General features: G+C 39.5%; 1 protein-coding gene across 1 annotated transcript in view; it reads right to left on the bottom strand.

The window, feature by feature from the left end:
* The window catches only part of DCAF5 (DDB1 and CUL4 associated factor 5), a 96,604-nt gene that overhangs the window by 58,919 nt on the left and 20,113 nt on the right, over window positions 1–17,572 (bottom strand). Inside the window, exons 2-5 of the mRNA XM_008573714.1 lie at window positions 7,116–7,259; window positions 4,558–4,594; window positions 3,338–3,477; window positions 1,294–1,423 (exon numbers count right to left, since the gene is read on the bottom strand). Coding sequence (XP_008571936.1) covers window positions 1,294–1,423; window positions 3,338–3,477; window positions 4,558–4,594; window positions 7,116–7,259 — 451 coding nt within the window. The remainder of the gene's footprint in view (window positions 1–1,293; window positions 1,424–3,337; window positions 3,478–4,557; window positions 4,595–7,115; window positions 7,260–17,572) is intronic.

The following is a 17,572-nucleotide window of genomic DNA, read 5'->3' as shown; positions in this document are numbered from 1 at the left end:
AGGTTGAGAGAAGGCTGGCATAGTTTGTCCAAATCCTGCCTTTTGTAATATGGATGAGACAGAACAGTTGTTCCTAAAGAACCTGAAGTGGCAGATAACGCTATCACTGAACACAGGAGATTGTCTTCCTGGCAGACAGCAAGCCTCCTTAAGCACACAGTGCAAAGACAACATCAGGGGTCCTGCCATTACATGCATTTCAACAGCATGGAAAAGGAAGAAATAGATATGTATGCAACAGAGAGTGCAGAAGATATCTCTGCTGCCCTGTGCAGCCTCAGGAAGCCCTGCTCAACAGCAGGGACACCCTCAGGGCTACACAGATCTGCTGCAAGTGTTCCAACCCCCTTCTAACTGCCCCATGAAGAGAATCAGCTAGGACTGAAAATCATCAAGGAAGATAATCCTCTGTATTTAACTGCCCCTTTCATCTGAGGCCCATGAAATAAATTACAACCTCACTTATTTTCCATGATATTCTTCTGCAATATTGCTTTACAAAGTGGGAAATTATCTCCATGTAGAATTTCCAGAGGAACTGGCTGGCAATGCATGTAAGTCTTTTATAAAGCAATGCCAGCTTTACTAAAGGTATCATAAAAGGTTGTCCCTCCCCCATGGGATTTAAGGAACATGAGTCTCCTACTACCCCCCATCCCCATATCCTTTAATGACGCCTGAAATAGAAGGAGAAATACACTAGGTCCCTAACACCACAGTGCACTGGCTCTTAACCTTCTGTTGTGTGGTCACTGGTACTTTTGAGAAACTGGAAAAAGCAAACAAACTCCCTTCTCAGAATAATGCACTTAGATGACACACAATATATAATATCCATATTATTTGGGGGGTTCACAGTTCTGAAGCCCATCTAAGGACTCCCTCCAGCCTGAGGTCAAGAACCCCTGACCTAGTAGCCATGAGTCTGGCAAGTCTCCTCCCCCCAGCAAGAGCTCCAGTGCATCTGGGGCACACTGGGCCTGAAGAAAGAAAGCAGTACCGAAGAGAGGCTCTTACTACTTCAACAATTGCCTAGAGTTGAGCCTATATACAGCACAGATTATAATCTATGCTTCCCTCTCAGCAAGGAATGTGGATTTCTCACACTGCCTGCTCCTTGGGAATAGGCTCTCCTGGCTTCAGAGACACCAGTACCCATTAGAAGATGCCCAATTGAACAGAACAGGTCCTCACAACACTTGCTGGCTGATTACCTGAGAAACGAGGTAAGTTTGGGGTTGGTGAGGGGGGGTGGGGGTGGGGCTTAACACCTTATGAATCAAGGGAACTCACCTCTGAGGTTTTCGAATATCCCAGAGTCCCACTCCTTCCTTTGAATTGGCTGTAGCCAATAATCTGGGCTCCACAGGGTTAAACATGACACTGTGAAAGGCTGATGGATAGTTTGCCAGGCAGAAAGGCTCTATGAAAAGAGAAAATATAGTCAGTTCATTCCAGGGACCTCTGGGCTAGTGGCAGGCAGATAAGTAGGAGTGTGAATGCATGCAGAAGCACACTCCTTAATAACCACTCCAGTGGGCTGGAACCAACGTAGCACACCATGCCACCAGTTGCCTTTACTCCCACCAGTCACCTCATGAGTTTTGCACATACTTTCTGCTTGCAGAAAGTCTGAAAATAGCAACTTAAGCACATTTAACCAAATTTTAAGCTATAATACTCAGAAATATATATAGCACCTATTGAGATCCTTTGACAAAACAGAAATGGTCACTGCAAATGGGAAGGTCAGCTGTTTTACAGTAAGTAAAACAATGAATTCCAGGTGACCTGAAAAAATTTATGACCAATTACTGGTAGAATTATTTTGCTTTTAATCAAAATTATTAGTTTTAGAAATTTTAAGTTTTTAAACTGCACATAGGTTTAATGAAGACAAATCAAGACAACAAAAAAAATTAAAACAAAGCAAAACTATAGTGCGGTTTTCTCTTCTGGTTCACAATGCTCCATAAATTGAAAAAAAAAAAGTGGCTTCAGTCTCGAATTTTATGATTTTACTTCCAGTGATGGAATATTTTTTTTTTTTTAAAAAAAAGGACCTAGGCAATGCCATAGGGCCGGCCTGTGGCTCACTCGGTAGAGTGCGGTGCTAATAACACCAAGGCCCCGGGTTCGGATCCCACATAGGGATGGCCGGTTCGCTCACTGGCTGAGCGTGGTGCTGACAACACCAAGTCAAGGGTTAAGATCCCCTTACCGGTCATCTTTTAAAATAAATAAATAAATAAAATTTAAAAAAGGACCTAATATTTGAACTTCTCTTGCAGCCAGCCAGCTCCTAATCAACTTCACCTAGAACCCCAGTTGAGTAAAGAATCACTTTGCTACCTAGGAGGACATACTCCTATGGAAACTGACAGAGTAACAGACAGAAAGTACTTCTCGATCTATGATTTCCATATGCAGTACGTCACAGGCTTCTGGGCAGGTGAAGTGCTCAGGCAATGCAGACAAAGGAGAATTTCACCTACCAAGCGCACAGTGCCTCAACCACAGCTGCTACTTGCTGCTACCTTACCTCCCGATCCTAAGAACAAGAATCTCTTATAGTCTAAACCTCAACAATGAGCACAGCCCAGCATGCTAAATGCTTGGAATATAGAAAAACAAAAAGACCCAGATCCTGCCAGACAAAACAGAGTAGTAGCTCTATGTACACAGTGCTACTATTATAAAGCTGCTAGGGTAAGAGTGGGCGTGGCAGTAGTGCCAGAGAAAGGGCCTTTGAAGACAGGCAGAGTTTCAGAGAGAAATCTTTCTGCAGGAAATGAGCTGAGAAGATACATTTCCTGAAGAACTTTGGAGAAAGTCAACAAAACAAGTTCTTCATTTTACAAGTCAGAGACTCAGTGCATTTGGAGGAGGCACTCACACAGACAATCCTGTTTAAACAGAGTAATTTGCTATCATTTTAAAATCTATACACAGGTAAGGTTCTTTCAACAAAATAACAAGCCTGAAACCAGAAAGTGCATAGCACCCCATTCTCTGTAAAAAAAAAAAAAAAGAATACATGCATGTCAGCCCCCCACACAGAGCTGGACGTTGGTGGCACATCTTCTGCTCATTAGGCCCACTAAACACTAAAGTGTAAAGCTTTATGGAGATTCACAGATGGTTGGCAAAGGTGCCTCACCTCCGACTATTTAGCGGACCTCCAAAGACACACATCTGATGCCCCATGTGAAAATCTCATATTTCCTTTCCCTTGCATCACTCACACCCAAATACTCAGGTCATGAACTGGATCTGCAATGAACTTCATATCAGACTGTTCAACACAGTCCAACAGCATTTTGCACAGTGACTCTACCTCCATGGGGAGACTCTCGGATATCCCAAATGAGAACCCGGCCATCGTCTGAGGAACTGGCAAAAATGTTGTCATTCACTGGGCTCACCGACAAGCCATATACTGCATCTTCATGAGCAAACACGTCCAATGTCTCACTGCTGAGAGACAGAGAGCAAGAGAGAGGCACAGACATACAAACATAGTACAGAGTCCCAGCCCTCTGATACCTAGGGTGCAGTCTCTTTCATTTCTAGGAGAAAGTCAACCTAGCTAAACCCAAAGGACATTATATTCCCTAAAAGGTAAGTATTTAACTCTCAGGTTATAAAAAACAGTGTGTGGGGGGGTACTATTAAAGAGACTTTTTATAAATTTCATGATAATTTTGACAATAATAAGCATATTTGAAAGTGACTCAATAGCTGAGTTTTGTGTTTTCAATTATTACAGAATGCATCTGCTTATGCAGATTTGACGGTAGTGCTTTATTTCAAAAAAGCAAGGGAAAGCTTTAAAGAAGACAGGTCTCATGCCAGCAGGGGTGAAGAGGGATCTCCTAGCAATCTGGCATGGCTCTAAGGCCAGACAGCCCAAGTCCAGATCCTAGCACCACTTGACCTTAAGTTATCTAACATCTTGTGCCTGTTTCCTTATTTGTAAGGGAGATCACAATAGTAACTCGTCATAAAATAATTGTGAGGGCTAAATTAACTAATACAGTATGTACAAAGTACTTACAACAGTGTCCAGCACATAGTAAGAACTCAAAAAATATTAACTATTATTATTATTAAATAGTATGTTTCCTTCTCTTCCAACCTCTCCCTTTAAATTTTTCCTAACAATTATAATCTCACACCAACTTTGCAAATCCCTTTTTCTTTTTCAAATCAAAACTTTACTTCAGGGCCGGCCTGTGGCTCACTCGGGAGAGTGCGGTGCTGATAACACCAAGGCCATGGGTTCGGATCCCATATAGGGATGGGTGGTTCGCTCACTGGCTGAGCGTGGTGCTGACAACACCAGGTCAAGGGTTAGGATCCCCTTACCGGTCATCTTTTTAAAAAAAAAAAAAAAAAAAACTTTACTTCAAAACTATTATGCGACTCTTTCAGAAAAGGACAGCTGGTTTCATGTTTTCTTTAAAAAACAAAAATTATTTTGGTCTAAAGAGATATTTGCCTCTCTTCACATAAAAAATAGAATGAATCACCTTCGCACACCAACAATCTATTTACCTTTCAACATCATGGAGGATAACTTGCTCATCATTTCCTGTAAAGGAAAAAAGCAGACATTTGATAATTCCTGCAAGGTAGTTCCTGTCCACATTGCAATTAAGTATTTTAAAGTGTTCTGAGGAAAAAAATGAACAAAGTTAATGTTAACACAAATTAGAAGTGTTAACTAAAAAAAGGGCTTAAAAAATAATTTAAGATGGACAGGTTGGTCTTACAAAGAATTTTTTTAAACATAATAACAACAAAGTATAACATAGTAACAGTTCCCAAAATGTATTATCCAGTGGATGATATAAAAAAAAACTTTGGGACGAGCCCCTCCTTTGGGCCGGCCCGTGGCTCACTCGGGAGAGTGCGGTGCTGATAACACCAAGGCCCCGGGTTCGGATCCCATATAGGGATGGCTGGTTCGCTCACTGGCTGAGCGTGGTGCTGACAACACCAAGTCAAGGGTTAAGATCCCCTTACCAGTCATCTTTTAAAAAAAAAAAAAAAAACTTTGGCCATCAAGGAAAAGAGTAAATGATCATGGGCAAATCAATTCACTCATCCAAATTAACTTTTTTTTAATTAGTAAAATATTCATTAACTGTGAGACCTGAAATAATATCTAACATTTCTATGCCTCAGCTTTTTACCTGCAACATAGGGAGAATAAACGTACCTGTTCATAGGGTTATTGTGAGGATAAGAGTACATCTGTAAAGGCATTCAGAATAGGACTGAGCACTTAATAAGCCTCCAATAAATGTCTGCTACTATTCCTATCCTAATCATCTTTTATAGCATTAAAATTTGATGATTGTGTGATTTTAAATGATGAGAAAGTTTTTATTTATAACTTTTCTTTCTTGCATTTCTCCTTTTTCCATCGAAGGAGTTAAAAATACTGCTACACCCATGATATGTGCAGTCCTGCCTTCATATGGTTTATATAGCCAAAAAACAAACAAACAAATAAACAAAAAAACCTGAATGAAAAGACAAAAAGTAAAAAAAATGTCCGACTCTATACTGAAATGTACAACCAAGTCACTTAAATAAAAAACAGTGAAAGTAATAAACCCACACTAATGCCTTCTAGGTATCAGGCATAGTACTAGGTACTGGGGGTATGAGAAGAATAAGATTCTGCCCAGTTCCTTAGGAACTCACAGTCCACCTGCACAAATAACTAATAACAACTGGAGGGTTTGTCTTGCTGTAGTGATATGGACTAGCTATGGGGACAATTATTTCCTTCATGAAAAGGGTAAAAGGAAGTGGGAGAAGGAAACATTTGAAGAGAAACTTTAACTCAAAACCAATGGATGACACAAGGGAATTGGTGGGGACAGGATGACTAAAATGGAAGAACAGCATGAGCAAAAGCCACAAGGACAAAATAGTACAGTGCAGTGCACACCTAAGAGGGCAAGTTGTTTAGTAGGCTAGAGTGTATTACACAGGTGAGGGAAATGAGGCCAGACAGGTAGACTGGGGTTTAGACTTTATTCTGTGGGCACTACAGGTCCAGAGACTCACATGGTCTAATCTTTATTTTTAAAAGAAAACTTATGTAAGCAATGAATTAGAAGGAAGGTTAGAGACTGGGAGCAGAAATCACAGAAGGCCATTGCAATAGTTCAGGCCTAAGACGAGGACCTGAATCAGGGCAGTGGGTACAAAAAGAGAATAGAAACTAAAAGATGAACATGAGGGCTTTCAAGATAGATCTGACAGGACTTGGTGACTGACTAGATGTGTAAACTTTCTTTCAAAAGGCAGGTTGATGGACCACGTGAAACCACCATTTTGGCCAAGGGTTGCGATTCCCTTACCAGTCACGAAAAAGACAAAAAAAAAAAAAGAAAGAAAATGGTTAAATGTCAGCAGTTTCTTAAAGTTAAACCTAATAGCTTATGTAACTGAGAATGATAATAGTAACAGAGAAAGGAAATCTAGCAGACAAGAAGAAATTTTTGTGCAATGGAGGACTAATAATCTTGGTTTTAGGTCCGTTACATTTTAATTACTTTGGGAAAACAGGCAGATATACAGTGGGGAAATCTGCAGCTCAGAAGAGAGTTAGAGCTAGAAATGTGGTGGTCAGAAAGGGGTGTGGTTGATGGAAGCCATCAACAAAATGTTGGCTTGAGCACCAGCCTTTCCAAATGTACCCTAACAATGCTTTTCGAACAGGAGCCATATGTGCATGCGTCATGACATCAATTTGACTCACAGCCAGCATCTTTAAAAATTAAAATAGAATAAAAAACAAAATCAGAGTGTACCACATATAGTAAGGTTAAATATTGTTTCAAATATATGTGTGTGTTTCTGTGTACTAGATTGCAATGCGATAAGTTTTCTGCCAAAGAGGAAAAAAAAGAAGACATTACTCTAATACACATATCTAAATCGCTATAATGCAGAAAAGACAAGTTATGGGAAATCAGTAATTCCACACAGCTCAATGAAATATAGAAAGAAAAATAAGGAGTTATTTTAGTATCCCTTTCTCTAAAATCCCAACCACCATGAATTTCCCAAGGTGGAACCTCCCTTCTTCTCACCTCCAGAGAACACTTTGGTATTCCCACTGTTGAAAGCCAGGCAAAAAATGTTGGAATGGTGCTCTCCTTTCAGCTGTATGGGCTTGACCCTGGAGTGGATGGCTTGTTCCATGTGCCATAGCAGAACCCGGCGGTCATCTCCTCCTTGAGAGGGTAGTAAGAATACAAGGGTTAAAACAGCTGACATTGCAAGGCAGACACTTGGTTTTGCCAGCCTCAAATCCCATCCTTTCCAAAACTGCATCTCCCTAACTTCATAAGATTCTGATGGGGCACATAAACCCAGGGCTCTCCCCCACTTAACTATCAGTAGGCACATGACCTCAAGGCCACTCTCTCCCAGGAACTGAATCTCAATCAGACATACAGAAATTGAAAGGAATAAGTACTGACACTGAAACCCCCAAAGCCACCCTGGTCCTGTCTTTCCAGAGACCCAGTTGTTTAAATATTTCCTCTCTTTTGCTACCTAGAATCCTTCCTCTAAAGTCATTTTATTTTGTCTAACAAAATCTGAGTTGATTTCTATTGCCTGCAACCAAAGAATGCTGAAGTAATGTTTCTAGCATACTAGTTTTCAAAGCAATCTCCTTGACGTGATAATCTCACTGACAATGGGACACTGTACAAATGACAAGTAAGGAATTGCCTGACTCTCACAGTCATAGATCTAGACAGAACCTGACTCTCATGAAGTTCAGCCCCACTTTTGCCTCTGCATAACTATCAATAGTCTGAATTAAATGAGGAATATTACACTGCATGAGCCAGTTCCTGGAGAATGAGAATATACATGTTCTACATATTCTTTATATTTGCAGATGTATTAAAAATGGTTAGAAAGGCAAGCCAGTTAGCTCAGTTGATTAGAGCACAGCCTTATAATACCAAGGTTACAGGTTTGGATCTCCGTACCAGCCAGCCACCCAAAAATAAAAGTCTGGAAGGATGAACAGACTATTAACAACAGTTACTACTTCTAGGGAAAAGAATTAGGAGAGAGAGGTAGAGTTCAGACAGTTTTGTTTTGTTTTGTTTTTTACTTTTACTCATACTATTATACACTTGGTGGCACTGTTTGACTTTTTATAACAAGCTTATATTAATTTCCTTATAAAAATTAAGGTTACATCAGCAGCAAACCACAGCAGGCTCTGTACCTCTGCCTACTTTCCTCCATTCAATTAAAAATACAATAGCCACAAATTATAGCACATCCATACAAGGGCATACCATGAAACCAGTAAGCTCATAGATCTATAAGAGCTAATGTGGAAGGATGTCCAAAGGTCTTTGTTAAGGGGGAAAATGAGGTGTAAAACAGTATGTGTACCAACATTCATTTGTGTAAAATGTTAATTTTTAAAAAGCTCATGACAGCAAAAACCTTGTCAATTTAGTTCAATGCGGAATCTCTAGCACCTAAATGAGTGCCCCCAAAAGTAGACATTGAATATGCTTAACTTGCATATCTATGCTTGTAGTTGCGTAGCCTTTATCTAGATGGCTGTAGAAGACGTTGTTTACAGTATCCACTGTAACTGCTCGGCTGGTGTTGTGAGACTTTTTTTTATTGTGGGAAAATATACATAACATGAAATTTATCACTTTAACCATTTTTTTTTTCGTCTTTTGTCTTTTTCCGTGTCCGGCAACGGATCGCAACCCTCAGTGTTGCCCCCGTACCGGACCGGGGACCGGCAACGGGATTGCAACCCTTGGCACTGCCCCCGCGCCTCGCTCAGCCGGTGAGTGGGAACCGGTCTGTATGTGGGATCCAAACCCTCGGGCGGGAGCGCCGCAGCGCTTCCCAAGCGGCGCACTTATCCAGTGCGCCACCGGGCCGGCCCCACTTTAACCATTTTTAAGTGTACAATTCAGTGGCATTAAGTACAGTCATGGTATTGTGCAACCATTACTAGTACCCCTCTCCAGAACCTTTTTATCATCCCATTTCACAACTAAAATCCATACCCAATAAAGAGTAACTCCTCTTAGCTACTAGTAACCACTATTTTACTTTCTGCCTCTATGAATTTGACTACTCTAGTTACCTCATATAAGTGGAATCATATAATAATTGTCCTTTTGGGTCTGGCTTATTCACTCAGCGTAATGTCTTCAATGTTCATCCATGTTGTAGCACGTATCAGAATTTCGTTCCTTTTCAAGGCTGTTGTATATATGTTTTTGTATGCATATTTTATTTATCCATTCATCCACTGGTGGACATTTAGGTTGCTTCCATCTTTTAGCTATTGTGAATAATGTTATGAACATGGGTGTAAAAATATGTCTGAATTCCTGCTTTCAATTACTTTGGGTATATACTAGTGGAAAACACTTACGTTTTAATTTTTACTTTATACTTTCCTATACTGCTTGACTTTTTGCCATAAATAAAAATTTATAATAAAAATTAACAGAAGATATAGTAGCCAAATCATGATTATTCTCTCTCTCTCCTGTCCCTTGAGTTTTTTGTTCATTGAGTTCCTTTTTTTCTTTCCATTGTTGGTCAAAATTAACTTATGTGTCCTCAAAGGATTTCACTGTCTACCAGACTGACCCCTTAAGTGTGGCCCACAGTGTTCTGTGTCTGTAATTTGCCTATTTCATCTAGGAGTATTCTGGCCTGGGATGGTACCTGGTACCTAAATTCTATATCTCTTAAAAATTTATCACTTTGTAAAACATCAAGTTAAGGTCATGAAAATAACAGTTTGGGTTTTTATTATTTTATTTTAGTGAAAAATGACACAAAGCGTTTTTTACCCTACTAATAGATTTAGACAGGCCATGGGCACTTCAGTTCTCCATAGTCTCAACTCCTATTTTTTCTCCTCAACATTGAGTCAGTGATTTATCACTGTTTTTGTTATTGTGTTTTTTATATTAGAGAAATATTTCTCTATACCAATGTCTCCATCAAAAGAGGAAAATTAGCTGGCCAGTTAGCTCGGTTGGTTAGAGCACAGCCTTATAACACCAAGGTCATGGGTTTGGATCACTGCACTGGCCAGCCACCAAAGACAAACAAACAAAAAACAACAAAAGTAGAAAATTAAAATAGAGGTCCAGGATGCACACAAAGCTTCAATGTGACCACTACAATAACTCTCCTGGGGTGGCAATAACAAGCAATATACTGCCATCTTGGACCTACTGAACAGGCACAAGAACCAAAGCCCTAACTGAGTAAGCACCCATGATATGATGCAAACAGGAAGAACAGAATTGACCATCTCCATAGGCACAGAATGATGATGCTGGCCTGCACCCCTTGTCCCTTTGCCCTATAAAGGACCACAACACCCCCTTCCCTCAGAGATCTAGCTTCCCTATAGCTACCTCCGTTATGCATTAAGTCTATCTCCTCTTTTAAGCATTGCTTGCTTTAAAAAAAAAAAAAAAACAGAGGCCCAAGGCTGGCTGGTTTGCTCAGTTGATTAGCGTGGTATTACAACACCAAGGTCAAGGGGTCAGATCCCGGCACCTGCCAGACACCAAAAATAAATAAATAAATAAAAATAAAAGAGATGTCTACATGTTTCTTCTGCTTGCTCAGATTTCTGACCTAATCTCCCTGTGCCTCAGTTTCATCAAATATAAAATGGGGATCATAACTGTTCTTCTACCCTCATAGGTTTTATAGATTATAAGGCCAAATACAAGACAGTAAAGAGTAAAGATTGCACATTAAGTAAAGTGGTTGAGCTAAGAGATTCAAAAGCAATTAGTTACAAAAAAAAAAAAAAAGCAATCAGTTAAGACTCCATAGCCCCCACTCCTAACCACTACTCTCTATTGCCTGTCTTATAGAACAAAAAATGAACTATAACTGACAAAGCAAATTCATCTGATGGACAATGTAGAGAGAGATTCTCTGCTGTGGTAGCATAACTCAAAAATGTCTAGGTAAGAACAAAATAAGGGAGCACAGAAGTAAAAAACAGGAGCAGACTTAACTGAAGTATAAACTGAGGAACCAGGATGAGATAGCCTCAAATAATCAGGATTCTAGCAATGCACAAAACTAATAATAGCTTAATATATAATATGCAAAGAATTTCTACAATTTTCTTTTCTTTCTTTTTTTTTTTAAGATGACCAATAAAGGGATCTTAACCCTTGACTTGGTATTGTCAGCACCACGCTCTCCCAAGTGAGCTAACCAGCCATCCCTATATAGGGATCCAAACCCTTGGCCTTGGTGTTATCAGCACCATACTCTCCCAAGTGAACCATGGGCTGGCCCTTACAAACAATTTTTAAGACCCTAATAGGTAAAGAGGCAAACAGGATCTCAAATTCTATACTAATCAGGGAAATACAAATCATAATTTCTTGGCAAAAGAAAATGTACAAGAATTTCACTACATCATTGTTCATAATACAGGAACTGTAGACAAAATAAATATCAAGTCAAGAATGGATAAATTCCGGGCCGGCCCGGTGGCGCACTGCTACAGTGCGCCGCTTGTGAGCGCAGAGGCGCTCCCGCCGAGGGTTCGGATCCCACATACAGACCGGTTCCCGCTCACTGGCTGAGCGAGGTGCGGGCGTGACACCGAGGGTTGCGATCCCGTTGCTGGTCCCGGTCAGGTACAGGCGCAACACTGAGGGTTGCAATCCATTGCCAGACACGAAAAAAAAAAAAAAAAAAGAATGGATAAATTCCTTTGGAATGCAAATACAAATGAAATTTTCAACCAGATGAAATGCCATACAGCAGTTAAAATAAACTAGAGACATGTATGCCAACACAAATAAATCTTAAAAACCTAATGGTAACAAATAAAAGCAAGCTTCAGAATGATATGAAAAGGATAACATTTAAGTATATATTTTTAAATACAACAAAACAATACTATATACTGTTTATGGATAAAGACACATATAGTAAAAGAGGCCTCTAACTATATCTGTAAAGGCTTATTTCTTTAAAAAAAAATATATAACTGATTATAGAAAGGTTGCAGGTTGTAAGGTTGATATACAAAAGTCCATCACTTTCCTACATACTAGCAATAAATAAGTGAAATTTAAAATTAAAAACACATTACCATTTACATTAGCACCCCCCAAATGAAATAGCCAGGTACAAGTTTAACACAATACGTACAAGATCTACATAAGAAAAATTTTAAAGCTCTAATGAACAAAAATCAAAGAAATAAATGGAGTGGTATTCAATGTTCATGGATAGGAAGACTCAATATTTTTAAGATATCTGTTCTTCCCAACTTGATCTATGAATTCAATGCAATCTCAATCAAATTCCTAGCAAGTTATTTTGTGGATATCGACAAACTGATTCTAAAGTTTATATGCAGAGGCAAAAAACTCAGAATAGCTAACACAATACCAAAGAAGAACAAAGTTGGAGGACTGATACTACTCAACTTCAAGACTTGAAGCTATTATAAAGCTATGGTAATCAAGGAAGTGTGGTATTGGGCCAGCCCGTGGCTCACTCGGGAGAGTGCGGTGCTGATAACACCAAGGCCATGGGTTCGGATCCTATATAGGGATGGCCAGTTTGCTCACTGGCTGAGCGTGGTGCTGACAACACAAAGTCAAGGGTTAAGATCCCCTTACCGGTCATCTTTAAAAAAAAAAAAAAAAAAGTGTGGTATTGGTGAAAGAATAGGCAAACAGATCAATGGGACAGAATAGAGAGCCTAGAAATAGACCTACACAAATATAGTCAACTGATCTTTCACAACGGAGCAAAAGCAAAACAATGGAGCAAAGATAGTCTTCAACAAATGGTGCTGGAACTGGACATCCACATGCAAAACAACTGAATCTAGACACAGACTTTTCACCTTTCATAAAAATTAACTCAAAATGGATCATGGATGTAAACACGAAATGTAAAACACAAAACTATAAAACTCCTAGAATATAACATAGGAGAAAATAGACAACCTTGGATATCGCAATGACTTTTTAGATACAACACCAAAGGCATGATCCATGAAAGAGATAATCAATAAGCTGAACTTCATTAAAATAAAAAACTTCTGCTCTGTGAAAGACAATGGCAGGAGAATGAGAAGACAAGCCACAAAGTGAGAGACAATATTTGCAAAAGACACATCTAATAAAGGACTGTTATCCAAAATATTCAAAGAACCCCTAAAACTCAACAATAAGAAAACAACCCAATTTAAAAATTGGCCAAAGACTTTAACTAATACCTCACCAAAGATATACAGATGGCAGATTAGCATATGAAAAGATGCTCCATATCATATGTCATCAGGAAATTGCAAATTAAAATAATTAGATACCACTACATATCTATCAGAGTGGCCAAAATCTCTAACACTGACAACACCAAATGCTGACAAGGATGTGGAGCACCAGGCACTCTCATTCGTTGCTGGTGGGAATGCAAAATGGTACAGCTACTTTGGAAGATGGTTTGGAAGTTTTGTACAAAACTAAACATACTCTTCCTATAAGATCCAATAATCATGCTTCTTAGCATTTACCCAAAGGAGTTGAAAACTTATGTCCACACAAAGACCAGCACATAAATGTTTATAAAAGCTTTATTCATAATTGCCAAAACTTGGAAGCAAATAAGATGCCCTTCAGTACGTAAAGGGATAGACTGTAGTACATCCAGCCAATGAAGTAGTATTCAGCACTAAAAAGAAGTGATCTATCAAGCCACTGAAAGACACGGAGGAAACTTAAGTGCATATTCCTAAGTGAAACAAGACAATCTGAAAAGGCTACATACTGTATGTTTCCAACTATATTACATTCTAGAAAAGGCAAAATCATGGAGATAGTAAAAAGATCTGTAGTTCCCAGGGGTTGGGAGTTAGAGGGTTGAACAGGCAGAGCACAGAGGACTTTTAGAGCCATGAAAATCCTCTGTGTATGATAATGATTAATACATGTTATTATAAATTTGTCCAAATTCATAGAATATACAATATCAAGCCCTAATGTAAACTACGGACTCTCAGAGATTATGATATGCCAATGTAGGTTCATCAGTTGTAACAAATGTGCCACTTTGGTGGAGGATGTTGATAATGGGGGAAGTTATGTATGGAGGTGGGGGGAGTTTCTGGGAAATCTCTGTATCTGTTTTGCTGTGAACCTAAAATTGCTCTGGGGGAAAAAAAAAAAACTTAACAAAACTGGCAGCCAGTTTGTTCAGTTGATTAGAGCACAGCCTTATAACTCCAGGGTCATGGGTTCCAAAAAAAACCCCCAAACAAACAAAAAAATAATAGATTGGAAGTAAATTTAACAAATTGTCAACATTTTGTTAAATTCAATTGGTATCTCTCTACTTTTTTTGTTTAAATATTTCTTGACATGAAGGAAGTACTGTTACAACTCTTAGCTAAAGTAATAGCATTGTGGTTATGTTAAAAAAAAAAGTCCTTATCAGTTAGGAATGCACACTGAGTAGAGTGAAATGGCATGTTTTGAGTTTCTTTTAAAATGTTCCAGAAAGAAAAAAAGGCAAGGGGAGAGGGTGATTAATAAAATGCAGACTATTGTTATATATTGGTACATTATACTATTCTACTTTTGTACATGCTTGAACATTTCCATAATAAAATATTTTTGGATTTTTTTAAATGTTCATGATAGAGGGCCGGCCCAGTGGCGCACTGCTATAGTGCGCCGCTTGGGAAGCGCGGTGGCGTTCCCGCCGAGGGTTCGGATCCCACATACAGACCGGCCACTCACTGGCTGAGCGAGGTGCGGGAGCAACACCGAGGGTTGCGATCCCGTAGCCGGTCCCGGTCCTGTACGGGCGCGACACTGAGGGTTGCGATCCGTTGCCGGGCACGAAAAAAGACAAAAAAAGGAAAAAATAAATAAATAAATAAATAAATAAATAAATGTTCATGATAGAAGAAAAAAGAAAACAAGACTTTAGAGGATGGCCTGGGATACTCATGGCAAAGAAATAATAACTGTTGGCACCTCTATATTTATTCACTAAAAGCTATGCCAGGCAGCACAATCTCTCTTGAATTAGAGCAGCTTAAGAAAAAAAAAAGTTCAGGGGCTAGCTGATTAAACTCAGTTGATTAGAGCATGGTGCTGATAACACCAAGATCCAGGATTTGATCCCTGTACTAGCCAGCAATCAAAAAAAAAATTTTTTTTTTTTTTTTAGGGCCGGCCCCGTGGCTCACTCGGGAGAGTGCGGTGCTGACAACACCAAGCCAAGGGTTGAGATCCTGTTATCAGCACTGCACTCTACTGAGTGAGCCACAGGCCGGCCCCCGATATTCTGTTTTTAATTGAACTTGTTTTCTTTTTTTTTTATTTAAAAAAAAATTTTTTTTTTTTTTTAGGGCCGGCCCCCTGGCTCACTCGGGAGAGTGCGGTGCTGACAACACCAAGCCAAGGGTTGAGATCCCCTTACCGGTCATCTTTAAAAAAAAAAAAAAAAAAAAAAAATTTTTTTTTAAATAAAAAATAAAGAAAACAAGTTCAATTAAAAACAGAATATCGGGCCGGCCCATGGCTCACTCGGAAGAGTGTGATGCTGACAACACCAAGTCAAGGGTTAAGATCCCATTACCGGTCATCTTTTATTTTAAAAAAAAAAAAAAAACAATATCTATACCTTTGCACACAAAATCATAACTATTCTCAACCTAAAGTCTTCTCCCATCACCCAGACAGCATCTTTAATGTTCCTTCTAGGTATTTACAGTATGATTTAATTTCTGCCAAGTATTCAGTCTTTCACAAATTCCTGGCTATTTGTTGAGTGCCTTGAAATCATTCAATGATGTGTCCTTGTACCTAACATGATGGTGACAGCCCAAATCCATGAGAGATTAGGGTCACTGAAGCAGAAACAGACAAGGCCTGTCACTTCACTTTGCCCTCAAGGTTAGTGTCAGAAGATGTAAGGTGCATATCCATCCTTTCCCCACCCCACCCCAGCCCAGCCCCCAATTTCCTCAGGCAAAGTATTAACAGCCCAGGGCAAAAACACTTTTCAGCCCGTTGTTGATAAAAAACTCAATGAGTTCAAACTGAGGAATTATTTGAAACTGTTGGACTGATTTTAAGCCAGCAGAGGGAGCAGAACAGCTGTGCCCAAGACTCTGAGACCACAAAGAAAAGGAGGACTGGATAATTCAGTTCAGAACATGAAAGGAAGCTCTAAGTTCTCCTGTCTCTCTGAATCACCTACTCAATTCAAAATGGCAGAGATTTATTATATACTTCCACACAGAGAGGCTAACCTGCAAATAAGCCAAGTAGAGAATATGATCATTTAAGCCAGCTCCGTAAGCCTGGCAGTTGGGCACTTATAGGGTCAGCCTCAGGAAAAAGAGGAAGCCCAGCCCCACCCTCACTGGGGCACCTGAGATAGAGGACAAGGACCTCTCAGGAAGGCTAGGCCTTTCTGCTCAGTGTCGGTGCCAGTGCCAGGCAAGTAACAAGCACAGGCCAGGTGTTTTAAGCCTGGTTTCCTCACAAACAGTTGCTTAATTCCAACTCATCTGAGTACCCCAAGAGAACATACCTATTTTAATTCTGGTTATTTTGGGTTGATTTCATTCTGCCCTAAAATCACTGATTTGTTTAAAAAAAAAAAAAAGTACTATAATCACATTGTGGCAGCAGCTTTATAGCTACAGAAAACTTTTATATTTAAAGAATACCCTATCCCAAAGGGTCCTGAGCTTTAAACAGAAACTATGCAAGCCCTTATTTCACATTATAACAAAAGTAATTATTTAACATTCTTCTTATTTTACAGCCCAGAAAAGCTGAGGCACAGAAGGTAAGAATTTGCTATGGGTTTCCTCAAAAAGTCGGCCAAGCACAGGACAAGACTGAGAGAGCACTCTGAAACTGGATCAAATGCTCCTACAGCTTCAAATGTTTCAAATGTTTCAAATGTTTGAAACATGCTTCAAATGTTTGAAACATGCTTCAAATGTTTGAAGAGCAAAGGACTGACAATAATTTAAATGTCCATCAATAGAAGTCTGATTAAAATTATTCTTCAGTAAAATAAGCCAGGTGCAAAAGGACAAATATTTTATAATTCCACTAATATAAGGTTCCTAGAGTAGACAAATTCAGAGACAGAAATATGGTGGTTGCCAAGGGCTGGAGCAAGGGAGAATAGAATGGGTAGTTACTGTTTAATGGCATATAAAGTTTCAGTTTCGCAAGATGAAAACATTTTGGAGATGTATGATGGTGATGGCTGCACAACAATGTGAATGTAGTTAATACCACTGACTATAAGGACACTTAAAAATGGTTAAAATGGGGGCCGGCCCGGTGGCTCACTCGGGAGAGTGCGGTGCTGATAACACCAAAGCCCCGGGTTCGGATCCCATATAGGGATGGCCGGTTCGCTCACTGGCTGAGCCTGGTGCTGACAACACCAAATCAAGGGTTGAGATCCCCTTACCAGTCATCTTTTAAAAAAA

The sequence above is a fragment of the Galeopterus variegatus genome, unplaced genomic scaffold (genome assembly GCF_000696425.1).
Source record: "Galeopterus variegatus unplaced genomic scaffold, G_variegatus-3.0.2 Scaffold958, whole genome shotgun sequence".
NCBI lineage: Eukaryota > Metazoa > Chordata > Mammalia > Dermoptera > Cynocephalidae > Galeopterus > Galeopterus variegatus.
This window is presented reverse-complemented; position numbering and strand designations above follow the sequence as displayed.